This window comes from Onychostruthus taczanowskii, unplaced genomic scaffold, assembly GCF_017590055.1.
Source record: "Onychostruthus taczanowskii isolate IOZ18803 unplaced genomic scaffold, ASM1759005v1 scaffold8, whole genome shotgun sequence".
Lineage (NCBI taxonomy): Eukaryota > Metazoa > Chordata > Aves > Passeriformes > Passeridae > Onychostruthus > Onychostruthus taczanowskii.
This window is the reverse complement of record NW_024505892.1, coordinates 2,669,427-2,685,658: the sequence shown is the minus strand read 5'-3', so window position 1 is coordinate 2,685,658 and position 16,232 is coordinate 2,669,427. Positions and strand designations below refer to the sequence as shown.

The window sequence follows — 16,232 nt, the reverse complement described above, 5'->3', positions numbered from 1 at the left end:
GCTACATAAGGAATTACTTTAGATATCAGTGTTGGCAATTTCATTGCTGGCTTTATCACCTAGGTCATGTGGTTTATGTACAGTAGAAAAGGACTGTATCTCAGTGGCCGAATGTTCAACTGGTTTCTGTCCTAAAATTCATTGCTTTGTATTTGAAAGCTTGCAATGCAAAATTCTGCTGTGAATTGAGAATCAGTTCTAGGATAGGAGTCGTATGATAACTGTCTTGTTAAAGAGTACAAGAAAAATTTTAAGTAGTAAAAATACATGTGTTGGAATTTTGGGGAAGGTTTCATCTAGCAAAAAGATTTTACTTAACAAAAAAAAAAATCTCTAAGACACATGCACACTCTGGCTCAAGTTTTATCTATGAAACATAGGTTTCAGTTTTCATCTTGACAGGTATTTTGTTGCTGAGCTTTGTATTGTATCTCCAATGACAGACTTCTGGCTTTCTCTTTCGTAGGCTCGGATTATTCCTCCGTGGGATGGTTACCTGGTACTGAATCCCTGTGGCAGTCCTCAACAATTTCATCAAGCAATCAAAACAATCCTGTGAGAAGACACAGCATAGCTTCTGACAGTGGGGACACTGGGATTGGTACCTCCTGTTCTGACAGTGTGGAAGGTGAGTTGACACTGCTAAAGTTTTGTATGTTTCTGAGAGAGAAACAATCCAAAATGTTTTAAAGACATTTTGCACAAGCTAACCGTACTTTTGCAAAGCTGTTGAGCACATGCAGTTTTTTCCTTGCTGGAGCCAAGTAATTGTTTTGGTAAGGATTGATTAATTTAGTTCTGCATGAATTGTATGCATTAACTTGCATCTCTGTCACAAAGGGGGTGCTTGTGTTACATGTTTTGATAATTGCAGTTGCAAGAAGTGCCAGGTTTCTACAGAGGAGTCATGTCCTGTACTACAGCTCTTGATAAACAAGTGGGGGAAAAGCAGAAACTTTTGAAGGGGTTGATAAGAGGACAATGCTTTCTGGTATTCATTGTGTGTGTCACATAGTGTATGTCAGAGCAAAGAAAGTTTGCTCATATTGCGTGAGGAAAGTGTGTTGTCTCTTTTCATCTCCTCTTCTGGTGGGAAGGAATTCACATGTTATTGCATGGCATTTGACATATAGTTAAGGATCTTTGAGAAGAATCAACAGTGTCTAAAGATTGTCAGAACTTAGTTTGGATTAAATCATTATTAGTCAAAGGTGATCTTACCAGGGAGGGGTACAGCCTCTACAGTGGCAGTGTTTCCATAACATTGTCACCCTCCCTATGCAACCTGTCACTGGAATTAAGCCGGAATGAGAGAGATGTAGTGAGACTTAAGGTTTCCTTCTTGCATTGACTTATTTCCCAGTAAGATTTTCGAGACAGATAATGAATGACAGCAGGACTGTGATATACTTTTCTCCAGCAGCTTTCTATGCCTGATAAATATTGCAAAAGGGGTAGCTGGAATGAGGAAGAACAGGAAGAATTAGTAGAAATGAAGTAAGGAATGCTGAATTGGTGTAAGACAGAAGACTCTGTGGAGGGGTGAGCATTCCTGAGGAGAGGTCCAGATGCCACAGTTAAGTCTGTCAGGCCTCTTTTGCACATGAGAAAATCCTTTCCACCCTCTTTCTGTTGCATCTGTCAGCTCATAACTTGTTTTCTGCTTCCTTTCATTAGTAAGCAGTTGTTGGCTTTGGCAAAATAAAGGTTTTGCTCAGATATTCAAATTCTTGGGTGGAAAACTGAAATAGTAAATGGTTATTAATGCAGAAGTTTTTTGGTATTTTTTTTTCCCCCAGAGATGTAAGGGGGATGAAGTACTCTCATGGTGTGTATTTATATATAGCGTTAATCACTCCCAGCCAAATGCTGCACAATAGTATTTTAAGATGCAGCATTTGAATTAAAACCATGCCCTCCCCTCCCCGCTTTGGAGGGCTTCCCCATTTGAGGGGTGGGATGAAGGAGAGGAAATGAAACAGCAGCTCCTCATCAGATGGTCTGTTCTCCTTTGTAGGCAAGAGAATAATCTGTTCAGGGCTGGGTGGGGGGAGACTAAAATAAAGAGGAGAAAGGTTGCAAGGTTGCAACAACGGATAGTTCGTGATGTTTGTCTTTGGCAGTGCTTTACAATGGTCAGTTCTGCTGCATCCTTAATGTTACACATTTCCTACCAATTTGTTTGAAAAACTTAAGTAGCAGAAAAGAAAGTGTTAAAGAAAAAAGGAGGGATACTTAATGGTGAAATGAAGGTTAATGGAGGAATCATATGACAGGCCTGGCAATTGATTGTATATTTTTAGTGGAAGGGGTTGATGCCTATGATACCTAGTTGTCTGCATCTCTCAAGCTGCCCCCTGCACACATCCACAAAAAGAAAAGAGTATCATTGTCATCTGTGGAACTGTCAGGCCAGACTGGTAATTGCAGTCTTGATGCTGGCCATCTGCTCTCGTTGTGGTGCTTGGGAAGAAGCTCCTGGGGATTTTTCAGAGGGGAATTTTTTTCACAAGTTGGCAGATTATTACAGTTTTTAGCAATGCTCAGATAATGAATTGAGACCTTGCTATTTCCTTTCTGTTGTGCCCACTAAAAATAAGAAACTTAATTTGAGAATTAGCATTAACATCTCCTTTAATTCTGAAGGCTGCACCTGAGTTAGTTTGTACAAATATATGGTTGCTAATAAATACGCTCATGCAGGGAATGGACTGCAGGTGCATTTAAAATATATTTTTAATGAGATTTTTTCATAACATCTTAAATGTTCTTTCAAATTAATCTTCTTATTCATACTTATTTCAGGAGCATTCATTCTCTTTGAAAATGCAGGGTTTAAAAAAAAAGACAAGTAGCTCTTGTGTTTGGCTCAAACCTGTGTGATTTGGAGGGGAGATGGGTTTTGACAAAGACAGGAGAAAGAAACCTTTAATGTTAAAATGTATTCAGTTGATTGTATATTATGCTGTGCAAAGGTAGGAAAATTAGGAAATGAAATAGGGAATGGAGTTGAAATTGAATGATGTTCATGTGCACTGTGGGACCTGAGGACAGAAATTTATAAACCTTAAATGTGGGGATGTTGTGGTTTGGGTAGATCTGACAATTTTAATTGAGAGTGCTCTAAATTTAAAGACTAAAAGGCATTTTATATCTGTTTAAACTACAGTTATTTCTGTTAAAACTACAGTTAATGTGTTTGGGGTTTTTAATGTTTCCTGTCAGTTTGTGTCCTGTTCTGGATTCACATGAGCTTTTGCGCTTCATTTTTAGCAACTGTTGTTAAAATACCTGTGTATAACCATTCTTTCAGTAGCACTTACAGAAGAAATACGAAGTTTATATTTTAAGTGTTTTTGAGACTTTTTTTATTTGGTTTACCTAATTAGAGAATCAGGGACTTGGCAGAGATTAAATGGTTTCTAAACCCCAGCAGAGCTCTTTCTCTTGTGCACATTCTGAGTTTAGCCTTTTAGAACAGGAGTAATAAGAACCAGATATTAATGTAAGATACAGGGCTCATGATTCTTGCAGAACATTTTGCTTCATCAGATAAGCTTGTTGTGCTGTGGAAAGTCCCTACATCTTTCTCCCTTATTGTTACATGCAATTAATTTAATATTTCGGGTTGCAAACTAATAGTGTGAAAATTCATAGAACGTTGCTTTCCTGGAAGAAAGAGATTGGACACAGATAATCAGAGTTACTACTTTTTTAGGAGTTGATGTTTTGCCAGTTTAATAAATCCCCTTTTCTAATAACCTTCCAGCAACTTCTCTGGAATGCTTAGCTGATATAATTGGAACTTGTTTTGATGTTATGAGACCCAGAGGTCTATCATTGTCTGTCATTTTTAAGGGAATATATTATCTTTTTAAGGATTTAAAAAATCCTAATTACTTCAGTTGAATTGTAGCATTTCTTCATATGCCAAGGATCATGGAAAACAAGAATCAATGTTACTTCGTTTTCCTCTTTCAAGCACTCTTTCTTCTACCAGGTCCCATTCATGGTCTTCTAGTGCTTTTTTTTTTTTTGCTTTTTTTTTTCATTAGGGAGAAAAAGAAAAGTTAATAAATATAACTATTCAATGTAGTGAAAGGCAGAAGTGAATTTCAGGAGGCAAAATTTAATCATGAAGTATCTTGAGGGGAGTTTCCTTCAGCTGCTAAAGATAACAGGATTGACAATGCGTAGGTGAAATATGCAGATTGTGCTATCAGTTTGGTATCACAAAAGTGCAATAACACAAGGATCCTAGATCTTGATAGCTGGCAGTGCTCACTCTCTACTGTGTTCTGTGATTTTGGAAGATGATGGATTTTCAGAGAAGTTCCTGATTTTGACTGAGTTGAGGTTAATCTCTATGTCTTTGGATCCTGGCAAGTACTGGCATATGTTTGGTGAAGTAGCTTGATTATTTGGAGGGTAGAAAATAATCGTGTTTGAGGCATTTTTCCTTGTTTCCTTCCTTTCTGCTTGCCAAATCTCACGTTATGAAGCGGTGTCCAGCCCTCTGTGAGTCACAGTTACCCTGTTACTTGGATATTATCTACCCTGACAATCAGAAATGTGCACTGCACTTAAGGCTGTATTGGTCTCTAGTCCTTGTAAGTGGTATTGCCATGCTTGCTAGAATCAAGTGTCTGTATAGGTGAGGAAAATATAAAGATTTATGCTCAGAGTTTGGCTGTTAATTTTCTTGGAGGGGGGGTAGGATTAAAAAAAAAAAAAAAGGTTATTTCAGATTCTAGTAGCCTATTCCCAGGATTTAACAAATAGGAAAAAATTATGCTAATAATTTTCCACTAAAATAAGATGGAGAAATTACTTCAAGTAACAGTGACATACTCCATGTGAACTTGTGTACTCTGAGTTTGAAACTTGCTTGAACTAAAGGCTAGTTTCATACATGAATATTCTGTAGATACAAATAGCCACTGATTTAACTTCATATTTTGCCTTCTTTTGTGACGGTTTCCCCATAGGAACAAGCTCTCACGGTATGCTCAGTTTTCCTCACATAAAAAATACCAGCAGGACTTTCCTCCTGCTAGTGGGAGTGTTCTGCACAGTGAACTTGGTGCATTTTGCCTTCAGCTAACATCAGTAGTTGTTTCTCAGAAAAATTATTTCTGTTGTTCTAATTGGAAATAACTCTGTGAGAATAAGTTCTGCTTACTTAGAATTTAGTGGCATTCTCTTGGTTACTGTGCAAAAAGTTATTTCTGTCATACGATGTATTTTGGAGCTATGTCACTGAGTTGTACCAGAATGTTTTAATGCTGAGATGGGGAGAGGATCAGAAGGGCAAAAAAACAAGGAAAAAAACTCCCAAACTTCAGGTTTGAGATGAAGACAGGTTAATAATGAAAGAAAAAGTGAGTGAACATTGTGATGTAAATGCACCACAAGGAGACTGATGCCCAGCCAGTCTCTGAGTGACAAATACTTTGGAAGAAACCTGCCCCTTAGTTACATTGCTGAGCATGACATTATATGGTATGGAATCTCTTTGGTATTTCAGGTCAGCTGTCCCAGCTGTGTCCTCTCCCTTGTGCACCCCTCACTGGGGTGGCAGAGGCTGTGGTGCCGTGTAAGTGCTTCTCAGCAAAAGCAGAGACAGTGCTATGTTCCCAAAACAAGCACCATAGGGTCTGCTGTGACAGAAATGACCTCTCTCCCAGCTAAACACTGCAATTTCTGCTTCTTATTCCAGGTCATTTGCATCATGCTCAGGTGAAATATCAGGTAGATGTTTTTCATGTCCTGTAATCTGTATTTTTTGAGTGTGGTGGGTATCTGGTATTCTGATGAGAAAAACAAGGAACATCGTACAGATCTCTCACCTGTACTTAGGTTAATATCATGAGACCTGGGCATGCTAATTATTATGCGTCTTTGCTGGGGGATTTCAGGGAGGACCTTTCACTTTTCCTTGCTACTATAGTGTCAAAGAAGACTCTCTGGCCTGTGTTCAGCAGTTCTGTAGTTCAGGTTTTCATGAAGGGGAGCAGGAGTCAGATCAGTTTCAGAAAAGCCACAGAGAGGAACAGTTGCAGCCTTAGACTGTTTTTCTGTGAACACTGAAACATTCTGTGGCTAGTCAGTATTTAATGTACATATTCAAGCAGCCTTTGCAGCCTTATCTGAAGAAGTCATAGGACTCATTTTTAATCCTTTCCACTGTAGAAAGAATAGTGCACTTGGTGATGGACTGTAGGCATTTGGGATATAGGCCACAAGTTCCTTGCAGCCAGAAAAAACCCATTGCCACTGCCTGGAGTCCTAGCCTGGGGCTTGACAAAGCAGATTATTTGTATCCCCCATAGAAAAGTTCTTAAATCTCTGGTTTTTAACAGTTTTACAAGACTATCCATTTCTGGAGGGCTTATACTGCTCTTTCTTAGTTTTTATTCAGCAGACCTGTTTCTGCTATAGTGTATGCACAGATTAAACTTTCTTCTTAGTGCAAAGTCCTGTTAATGTATTTAATGTCATCCTTTGTTTTAGCCATGGTTTCAGTGTGCTGATAATAAGTGATTTCTGTAAAAGTTCCCTTTGAAGTAGCACATAAAAGCTCACTGTTACAGAAAACCTTTTTCAGGGCCTTGCTTGTGTTTCTGTGATAAGTCAGATGGAGTTTTGACATCAGTTTTGGCAGCATGAAAGCAGCAGTGAGGAAGAACAATGTGCAGAGGCCACTTGTGCACAAAGCATGGTTACTCCATCTCACTTCCTTAATCTCTGACTTTCTTCACGTTAGGGGAATGAGGGGTCTGTAAGAGGAAGTGAGAAAAACGCAACAAATGACAAGTCTGATCAGTTAGACCAGGTTTGGGGTAGAATGAAACAGTTTGAATAGTGGGGACTGGTAATGGAGGGGGCAGGGGTAAAGCCTCAAGAATGCTTGCCTGTCTGCTCATGGGGCATTTGTTTGCAGTAACCTCACTTGGGCGGTAGTTGTTAACAGCTGCCTGGTCTTTTTCAGGCAGAATATGAGCAAGTTTGTTGCTTTTGATATGTTAAATTCCTTTGAGAAGTGTGATTGGTTTGTTTTAAAAGCTATTATTATTAGTATTAGTAGTAGTAGTATGGTGTCTTTTTTTTTTCCTTTTTACCATCTTAAATGCTTCTTACCCCATCAGATTTAGAAAGAAAACTGGTGTGGGTTTTTCCCAATGCAAAACATGGTGAAAGAAATCTCTTGAGGTTTTTTCCTTCCTCTTGGAGGGCTGACAGTTAAGATTTTGCTATGACAATGACTCTGTTTGTGTCAGCGGCAGTCATGAAAGTCAGCATTGTAGAAGTGTTGTCAGCTACACAGAGGTCGCTTCTTGGCCCCTGGAGCGTGTTCTAGTATAGTTGTCCTGTACAATAGGTTAAAAAGATTATGCCTTATTCGGCTTATATAAGTAAATACAACTTACACAACACATAGCTTTGTAGTGAATACTCAAGCTTTGTCTGCAGAAAAACACTTCTGAGGCGTCCCAAGTAGGAAATGTTGGTTGTATAAGTCTAAACAGTATTTTTTGTGTATGGGTGTATTGTTTTTAAAATGTCTGTTAAGTAGCAAGATCAGAAAAAAAAACCAGAAGGCAGCTTAGGTGTTTGTGTAGGAATAAAATGAAGTCTGTCCTTGAAGGCAGAAGGACAATTGGCAGGAAAAAAGGCAGTGTTCAGTTCCCTCTAATGCAGAAAAATGTCTCTGACATCAGTCCTCTTTGCAGTTCTTTCTAAGTTTTTTGTAATAACAATGAAAACCGGAAAACATACTGAAGTAACCTTTCTAATTTTATGTTAGTTTCTTCTTGGTTAGTTTCCAGAATTCCTGTGATGTTCAGGAATTGCACCCTCTTCTGTTCCCGGTTCCCTGTGCTGCTCTTCTTCCCGGCGCTTAATCCTCGAAACAGAAAAAGCAGTAACAAATATGTTTGGAAGGAATTAGTTACATTTGTGAATGACATAAACATAAATTAGCATCTCCCTCCATGTTAACTGTTATTACATTACAATTTATGCCTTGTTCCTCAATATGACTGGATTTTTTTTTTAAACTCTTACTGCATTGAGTAGAAAGTTTATAAGGGTGTTGCTAAAAAATTGAATGGCTTGCAGAGGTTCCTGTTTGTTTTGGTTTTTTTCCTATGAGCTTAGTGTTCCAGAAGAAATGGCATTCCCATTTTGAATTTGCCCTTGATAGTACGGCCCTGAAAAAGGAATAGGATTGGAAAAAAATTTGCTTTCATCTTGCCAGATAATAATACAAGTAGCAGTCATGGCTGTCATCTCTTAAATAAATGATACACCTGGTCCTGAATGCCAGTGTCATATTCTACCTGGTTGTAGGTTGGCTCCTTGTAACTCAACTAGTATTTGATAATTTAAATGCCACTGCCTAACTCATGTGAAAATAGGAAGGAAATTGTTTAGTTCAGATATTTTTAATGCAAAATTAATAAGGATTTTAGCCTCCTTGAGAAAGAGTTAGTATATTTTCATGCTATTGAATCATAGAAATGTGGAGAAGACTGCAGGAGACTTCTGTTTCCAGCCCTATGCTCAGAGCAGGATCATCACTAAAATAGACCACGGCAGCTCTGACTTTTTCTGGTTCTTGAAAACCTTCCCAGGTACCTCAAAATCTTTGAATAACCTTGTCCCAGTGCTATAAGATGTCCTTGTGAAGAATTTTTCCCTGGTGTCCAGCCAGAACCTACCAAGCCATAGTTTTTCTGTTGTTGGCCCTTATTTTTGTCTGTTACTACCAGGAATAGTATGTCAAATAAATTTAACCAATTTAACTATCTGACATCTCTGTATCTTTTGAGGAGCAGGGAAACATGTGAGAGTGGGTTGTTATTGGTTTTTTTGGGTTTTTTTGGTATTTTTTTTGGGGGGCCAAAACTGTGTACCAGTTCATATTATCTCCTGTTGTTTTTAGCAAATCTAGAGACTACAAACCAGAGTTTAAATACATGTATATATTTTTGATATATCTTGCATTGAATGTGTCCCTGTGTTTGGGCTGCTATTTTTAAGCGCACAGGATGATTCTAGTCTTGATGTTGGTCTATGAATCAGAAGACTGTATTATGTGCATTTTTCTTAAGTTGTATATCATAAACTCTTAGTGGCACATCCTTTCCCATCAGGGATTAGTCTATCCCTGTCAAAGGCTAAAAATATTTTGTATTTTCAAAAATAGAACTGTCTTTCTTGGTTGATTTAAACAATGGCATTTATTGTATGAAGTGGCAGGAGGTTTTCGTTTTTTCTGTTTGTAAGTTTTAACTTGTAGGAGTACCTAGAGATTCTACAGGAATCCTACAGGATTATAGTTTATTGTTCTATCTTACATAAAAATTCTGAAGAAACACATACTTTTTAACTGGGTGAGAGGTGTTTCTGCAGTAAGCTTTTCTTTAGAGAGGTGATATGGTTAAAAGTACTTCTTTCTTTTTCATTGCATCAGCCATCTGTATGCAGTCTTACTTTGCTGTTGAGAGTGGTGGCAAGGTTTTAATTCTAATTAGCTCAGCTAGAAAACTGAACTAAAAATATGTTCGGAGTGCATAGAAAGGGAATTGGATTCACTAGGGCATTCATAATGGGGTTGTGCTTCTCCTTGTGTGTTAGAAAAATCTTCATAGACAAAAGAAGTCTAGTTGATAAAATTTTGGAGACTAATGAGAATTCAAAAAAGATGTACAGAATTTTTGTTTTTTACTATTATACCTGTCTTAGTTTGAAAAGACAGGTGTCTGTTAAGGAAGGCAGGAGGCTTCCTTGGAATGGCAAATGTAAACCCCCTCACTCCGAATTATTATAATTTTGAAATTAAGAGGCTCTCAGGCAAAGATATGGGAATAGGAATAACAGTTCTTTACTGGGAAAATTAAAAATACAAATGCAATAGTACAAACAACAACAAAGAAAACCCCACTGACAGAGTCAGAATACAACTTGACAGCCTGTGGGTCAGGGTGTTGGCAGTAGTCCCATTAAATGGTGGCTGCAGTCCTCCCGCAGTGACAGATGTGATTCTGTTGAAGCAGTGATCCTGTAGAAGGGTGTAGTTTTCCTCCAAAGGTCCAGTGGTGGTGTAGATGGGCTGGGTTTTCCCTTGGGAATCCAGTGGAGAAGAAGGCTGCTCCTCTGGGAATCCAGTGGAAAAGGCTGCCTGCGGTGTTCCAAATCTCAGGTTATATCCAGGTAGGAATGCTTGGCTCCTCCCTCTGGGTGGAGCATCTCACAGTGGGATGATATTATTTTATCAGTGAGACTCAATGGCCCGTGAACAGCAGATATCTCTTGGAAGAGCTAAAGAAAAATTGCCCAGTTAACAGAAGATAACTGCCCCACCTCTAAGAGATGAAAATAGAATACACACCTCCACCATCCATCTTGCAACCCAGGACAATGCCCTATTTAGACTAGGAGAAAAAATGCTCATTATAAAGAAAAAAAAAAGCCCCATGTGAAGAAAACACACTTCAGAGAGGGTGGAACAAGATCATCTTTGAGACCAAGACGTTCTCTGATTCTGTGAAAACAGTGCGATTTTTTGCGGTGGTTGCTTGGATATCTGTTGTCTAATACAGCTTCTGAAAGGTTCTGAGTGAAATGATTCATGGCTTTTGTAAAACTGAAACGTGCTCTCCCTGGGACATGTCTGAAGGGAATCTTAGGTTGCTTTCTCTCCTCAATTCATATCAGTGTCCCCCGGTTTGGTATTCCTTTTCAGGTCTCGGTATTCCCCTATCTCCTCTCCTCAGTGGAGTTCAGGAAGAAGAGCGGGAAAACAAATCTGACTTCAGCCAGCCCACAGAATAGATATGCTTTCCATGTTCAGGCCTTTACATGAAATCTTTCTCACCTTGATCAGGTATTCAAATGATCTTACTAGCTGACACTGAGGAGGCTATGACAGAGGACTTCAGTACAGGAGGCCCATATGGCTTAGTTTTATGTAGACAACTGCTCCAGTTTGTTGGTTTTCTATTTTTTAGTGTCAATCCCCCACAAAAAAAAGAAAAAAAAAAAAAAAAGAAAAGTACTATAAGGTTGTTCTGGCCAAGTTCCTGTTTTAAAATCTGTGATTTCTGCTGTTCCAAATGGCTCCATTCTTGTAACACTTGGGTCTTCACTTAAAAAGAACAGTATGTTATGTAAATAAAACAAGGAACAGTCCGTGATTTATACTGGTAGTATTTCAGCTTTTTGAATATCTTTATGAGATGGTGCAGTAGTACTTTCTTCCTTCTGTTCCTGCTGAATTTTTCCTTTTTCCTTTGTGAAATAAGGTCTGGGATAGTTGCATTGTGTTTTCTACATATTAAGAATGATATCAGTAAGTGATGTAGCCAAACTCTTGTGGAATACGAAGAAATGGTCTATATGTAGACATGATGAGTGAGTGGCAAAAATTGTAGGTTTTGCGTTTACCCATGAGATTAATTTAATCTTGTAATGGAAATCAACATTTATTTTATCCTTAATGGAAATTGTAATGGATTCTTTTGGAAGGAGGTGAGGAATATGAAAAATTTAGAATCTCTTAGTTATATGCTTCTGAAGTTTTGGAATGAAATGGGAGTTCAAAAGTAGGTGGGAATGTTATGACTATATATGAGTATTTACTTTAGTTAGTTCTGGCAGGTAGCATAGTCTAGTAGAATTAATAAAACATGTGACTTATGGCCAAAAGTTCATGTTTATGTGGTTCTGGGAGTACTGTACTCCTATAAGAGTAGTATAGCCTTAATTTACTGTAAAAGTTAAAGAACATTAATTAGACTGATGCTTACATGGGTGAGTGTTATTTCAGCTGTTGAGAAGTAAGTGTGGGACTTGATCAAGCAGGATACGCTTGGTGGAGTTCTCTGTTTCAGAAGTTTGATACCAGACTTGAAAAAGCATGGATTCTTTTTTTTGTTTGTTTGGTTTTTTTAGTATTTTTTTTTCCTGAAGCATACTGATTTGTAAGGCTGATTAAATCAGTTTATTTTATTACATGTGCTTATATAAACAGATTTATTAATATACTTTATACGAGAGTTTCTGTTTGCATATATATATATATATATATACACAACACTTACCATGCTTGTTTTTCCAACATCATTAATGGTTTTGACCTATAATAACTAAAGATATAAACTAAAATCTTAAAATAAAGTGCATTACAAAAACACAGGGTAAATGAAGATATTTGGAGGTTCTCTTAAGAAGCCATTCTTGCATTCAGTGTTTATAATAGTTATTGATGCAATTATTTCTGCCGCTTCATTATTTCAATAATGTAATCGTGTCTGATTTGCCTATAAGTGTTAGCCCAAGATGAAAAAGGGAACAGTGTGTGATGATAAAAATATTCTGTGCAAGGTGAAGCCTGGCAGTTTTATGATTATCAAAAATCATTTGTGTTGACCTCTGTTGTGAAGCTGAAGTGCATCAATAACCTTACACCACTTGAGCAGGGATGTGAAGATCTGTCTGTAGCTTCTAAAATTGCTACCCTTTGCAGAGTTTCAGATTTCATCCTGGTAGCTGGGATGTGGGCTGAATGCCATTACAGTTTGCTATGTTAGGGATTTACTGGTGCTATTGGGTAACTGATGAACACTGTGGGTACTGCATTGCACAAAATTACTGTCTTGCATTTCTCTGGGGTGGAAGATGACTTCAGTTATTAACATAATTAGACAGACTTAATTTTTTTTTAATTTAAATGCTTTCTGTAAGTATACAATTTTGACTTTATTAGCTAGTGGTTATGGAACTGACTTTATTTCAGAGCCAGAGATCAGGTCTCAAGTCTACCATACTAACTTTTATGACAGACTTTGGTCCCTGCTTGTTCCAATCAAAAAATAAGATCTGAAGTTGAGCCTACCTTTTGAAAAGAGTTCTGTTTCTAACTACTGGAATGTGCTGTGCTGGTAATACCTTAACTAAGGTGTTTCTTAATAGGCTGGAGAGCGGAGAAGAAACTGTTTTGTTTTGTTTTCTTTTCTTTGTGAGGATCAGAGCACTGCTGATGTGCTTGGATGCCATAGTGATAAGTACTATAAATATCCAAATGTATGAGCCAACAACTGGAAGTAAATTTGTAAACACTAAAGTCTTTCCATTATCAAAGGCAGCAATTGAAACATTTTCTGCTCTCCCACCTCTTGCTCTGTACATTTACTTGGGCACATCACAGAAGACAAAAAGGGCATAAAAACTCTGTCTTCAAGTATTTCTGGGGAACAGAGAGAAGTGATCACTAAAACCATTGGAGGAATGTAATTCAGATCGTTTGTGTCCAAGCTTGTTAGTTGTCAGTAAACAGTGAACCACGCTTCTGTTTAAATAAAGTCTAAAACTAGGTGGCAGTACAGGTAGTAGCACTTAAAATAGCTGCAGTTTTTATGTCATGTGATATGCTGTGTGTAAGCATGATGGGCTATGTTCAGTGGTGTTAGAGATTCCGTGGGTACTTGGGGAGGCGTGTTGGCAGTGAACCAGCATCCCCATTCAGGTGCTAGGTAAACCTTGCTGTGGGAATTGAGATGCCAGATTGGTTTCTAAAATTAAGGTGATCAAATCCCAAACTGCACCAAGGAAGGACTTTTTTTTTTTTTTTTGGTGTGTGTATAGCATCTTCTTTTTGTTTGGAATGCTTTAGCATGTTTTGTCTTAAATGACTGCTGAGATCAACTCAAATATGCAAACTGAAGTTGGGTTAGAGTTCTGTTATCTACAGTAGATCAAGTCTTTTCATCTGGGACTGGTGATATAATTTGTAGCAAGTAGGTTTTATTCCAGGGAGGATTAATTCAGTGGACCAAATGGTGCCTGACATACATATGATTTGGCAATGGAACGTCTGGTCTTTCAGGATGAAAAACGTTCTGTTAAAGCATTTTTCATAATTAATTACTTATATTTTCTTGCTTTTATGATTTAGTTGAATTTATTGCTTTCATTTAATTAGTGTGCTAATCATAAAATTTTCCAAGTCGTTGTAATGTCAGGGCACTAAACTCTTTTGGCATAGGAAGTGGGGGGAAAAACAACTTTAGAAATTGATTACAAGTGAAAGAATGGGGAAGTTCTAAACTGCTGTTAATTTTTTTAAAATTTATTTTAGAAATTATTTACAAAGCTAAATCTCTTCAGTAGGAAGAGCTGTGATAAAAGACTCTGCTGGTCATTACGTGTTTCTCTCCTGATTCACTATCAGTTTATTTAAGCATTGGTTATAGTTAAAATCAGATCTTTCAGCCAGTCTTGTCAAAAGGTATAAATGGCCTTTAATTTTCAAGATACTTCTAAAAAATGTGACATACACATTCATTTTAATAGTATAGAACTGTCTTTATGTTACAGACAGACTACTTGCAGTGAAAACACTCTTAAGAATTAATGCATGCATGAAGTTTGGGTTGTTTTTCCTCCAGCCTTTAAAATTATCCTCCATGGCTTCTTTGTGGATGGACATATAAGGAGGTAGTAGTTCCCTTCTGGAGTGGAGGTTTGTTTTTTACAGTACAGAAATGCTCCAAAGAGTGTGAGATTTGGTTCTAAATACACCCTCAAAATTAATGCACTTAATTTCACCTTTGTAACATTAATTTTGCTCAAACTGTCCTCCAAAAAACAGCAAAAATTAAGTCTTCAGGGTGTGTGAAGGTTAGAGGTCCTGGAGGAAGAGTTGTTTATGGACAGTACAGAGCTGTGAATCCCTCTCCTTTGTTTTCTGCTGTCGGTAAATTCTGTATTGGAATTGGAACAACTCTGTTACTAATAGTCTTAGTGCCGTGGCTCCACAGGTGTGCCTGAAAAAATAGGATGTTAAAAGCTGGAGTCAAAAGAGTGAAAGCCAAATGGTGCACAAAAGCAAAGGGTTTTCCACATCTGTTTATTATATTGTAATCAGTTTTGTGGGATGGAATGCAGAAACTCTTTCATATCTTCTTGTTTTGTTGCCACTGTTGCTTTAAGGAATGTTTCTGTTAGTAATAGGAATCTTGCTTTAGGAAAATGGTGGGAGTTCCAGGTGGGTCTTGCACTCCTTTCCCCTAAGTTTATTATTACTTTGTTTTGCTTGAATTTGTGAAATTTAAAAAGCTAGCCAGGGTAGCCAGTACCACTCAGTGTAAAGAGCAGTGGGAGAAAGCAGGTAAAGTTTATAAGTGACACGAGTCTAATTGTTGTAAGAGTTTGTCTCCTTTTTTTCCATTTGTTTGGAAAATGCAGATAATGATACTTAATTTTTGAAGTATAAAATGTGACTTCTTCTGTAGGATATAGAGCTGTGCAACAATCCAATTTAGCGTTAATCCTCTGTGACCTGAGCTGAGTTCCAGATGGTGACCTACATGCGGAGTAGGCTGTTAATTTGTTATCAAAGCCCTGATGTGTCTAACAAACTTTAAGGGAAGGTGGCATTAGTGTATGGTAAATGAAGGGTAGAGTAGCAAAGCTAGGAATATAGAGGTTAGAAAATAGAGTGCTAAAGCTGCTTCTGCAACATTGTATTGTACTTCTTTCTGTATTTCTTTACATGGTTTTAATATATTTTTTTCCCAATTCTTATTTAAATTTCCCCCATTTCTTATTGAGGTTTTCCCCAAATCTTAGTAAGTAATTAAGTAGACTGCTAGGACTGCAACAGACCTACTCCAGTTGAATATTAGCTACTCTTGACATATTACCATCTCTTTTACCTTTTGGGGATCAGCATCAAAGAGAGAGACTTCCCCAGTGAGTTAAGTTACTCTCGAGGCACCAGTTGAACTTTTGGGGTTGCTAGGGATGGTTTCTGTCCCTTGGAAGGTATTACTGCTTGATGCAGGCATTCCCAAAGTGTATTAACTAAATTGCTTGTGGCCCAAGAAGTGCTTCCAAGAGGTGCACAGCAGCACCTCGCTGCTGCAGTGCTGCAGCGAGGCAGGCTGGCTGTGCTTGGCGACCTGGGCTGACCTTGGTCTGCAGCAGGAGGAAGGAGTCAGACAGGGACAGTCCTGCTGTGAAGCAGGGAGGGCCAGAAGCAGTATCCTCCTGCCTCACTGGACCCATGGCAGCCTCGCTGGTGTGGCTGCTCACAGCACCTGCTTCTGCCTGTTAAAGGATTTCTTTTTCCATCCGAGTAGTGTACATGTGTTCTAATTGTACAGAAGTCTCTGTGATACTTGGAAGAGTCACCAATTAAAGGGCTGTCGGATACTGGAACAGGC

The 16,232-nt window shown here is 38.1% G+C and overlaps 1 protein-coding gene across 1 annotated transcript in view; it reads left to right on the top strand.

Annotated features, from left to right (window-relative positions):
* The window catches only part of CEP85L (centrosomal protein 85 like), a 93,059-nt gene that overhangs the window by 2,687 nt on the left and 74,140 nt on the right, over positions 1–16,232 (top strand). Inside the window, exon 2 of the mRNA XM_041424029.1 lies at positions 467–628. Coding sequence (XP_041279963.1) covers positions 467–628 — 162 coding nt within the window. The remainder of the gene's footprint in view (positions 1–466; positions 629–16,232) is intronic.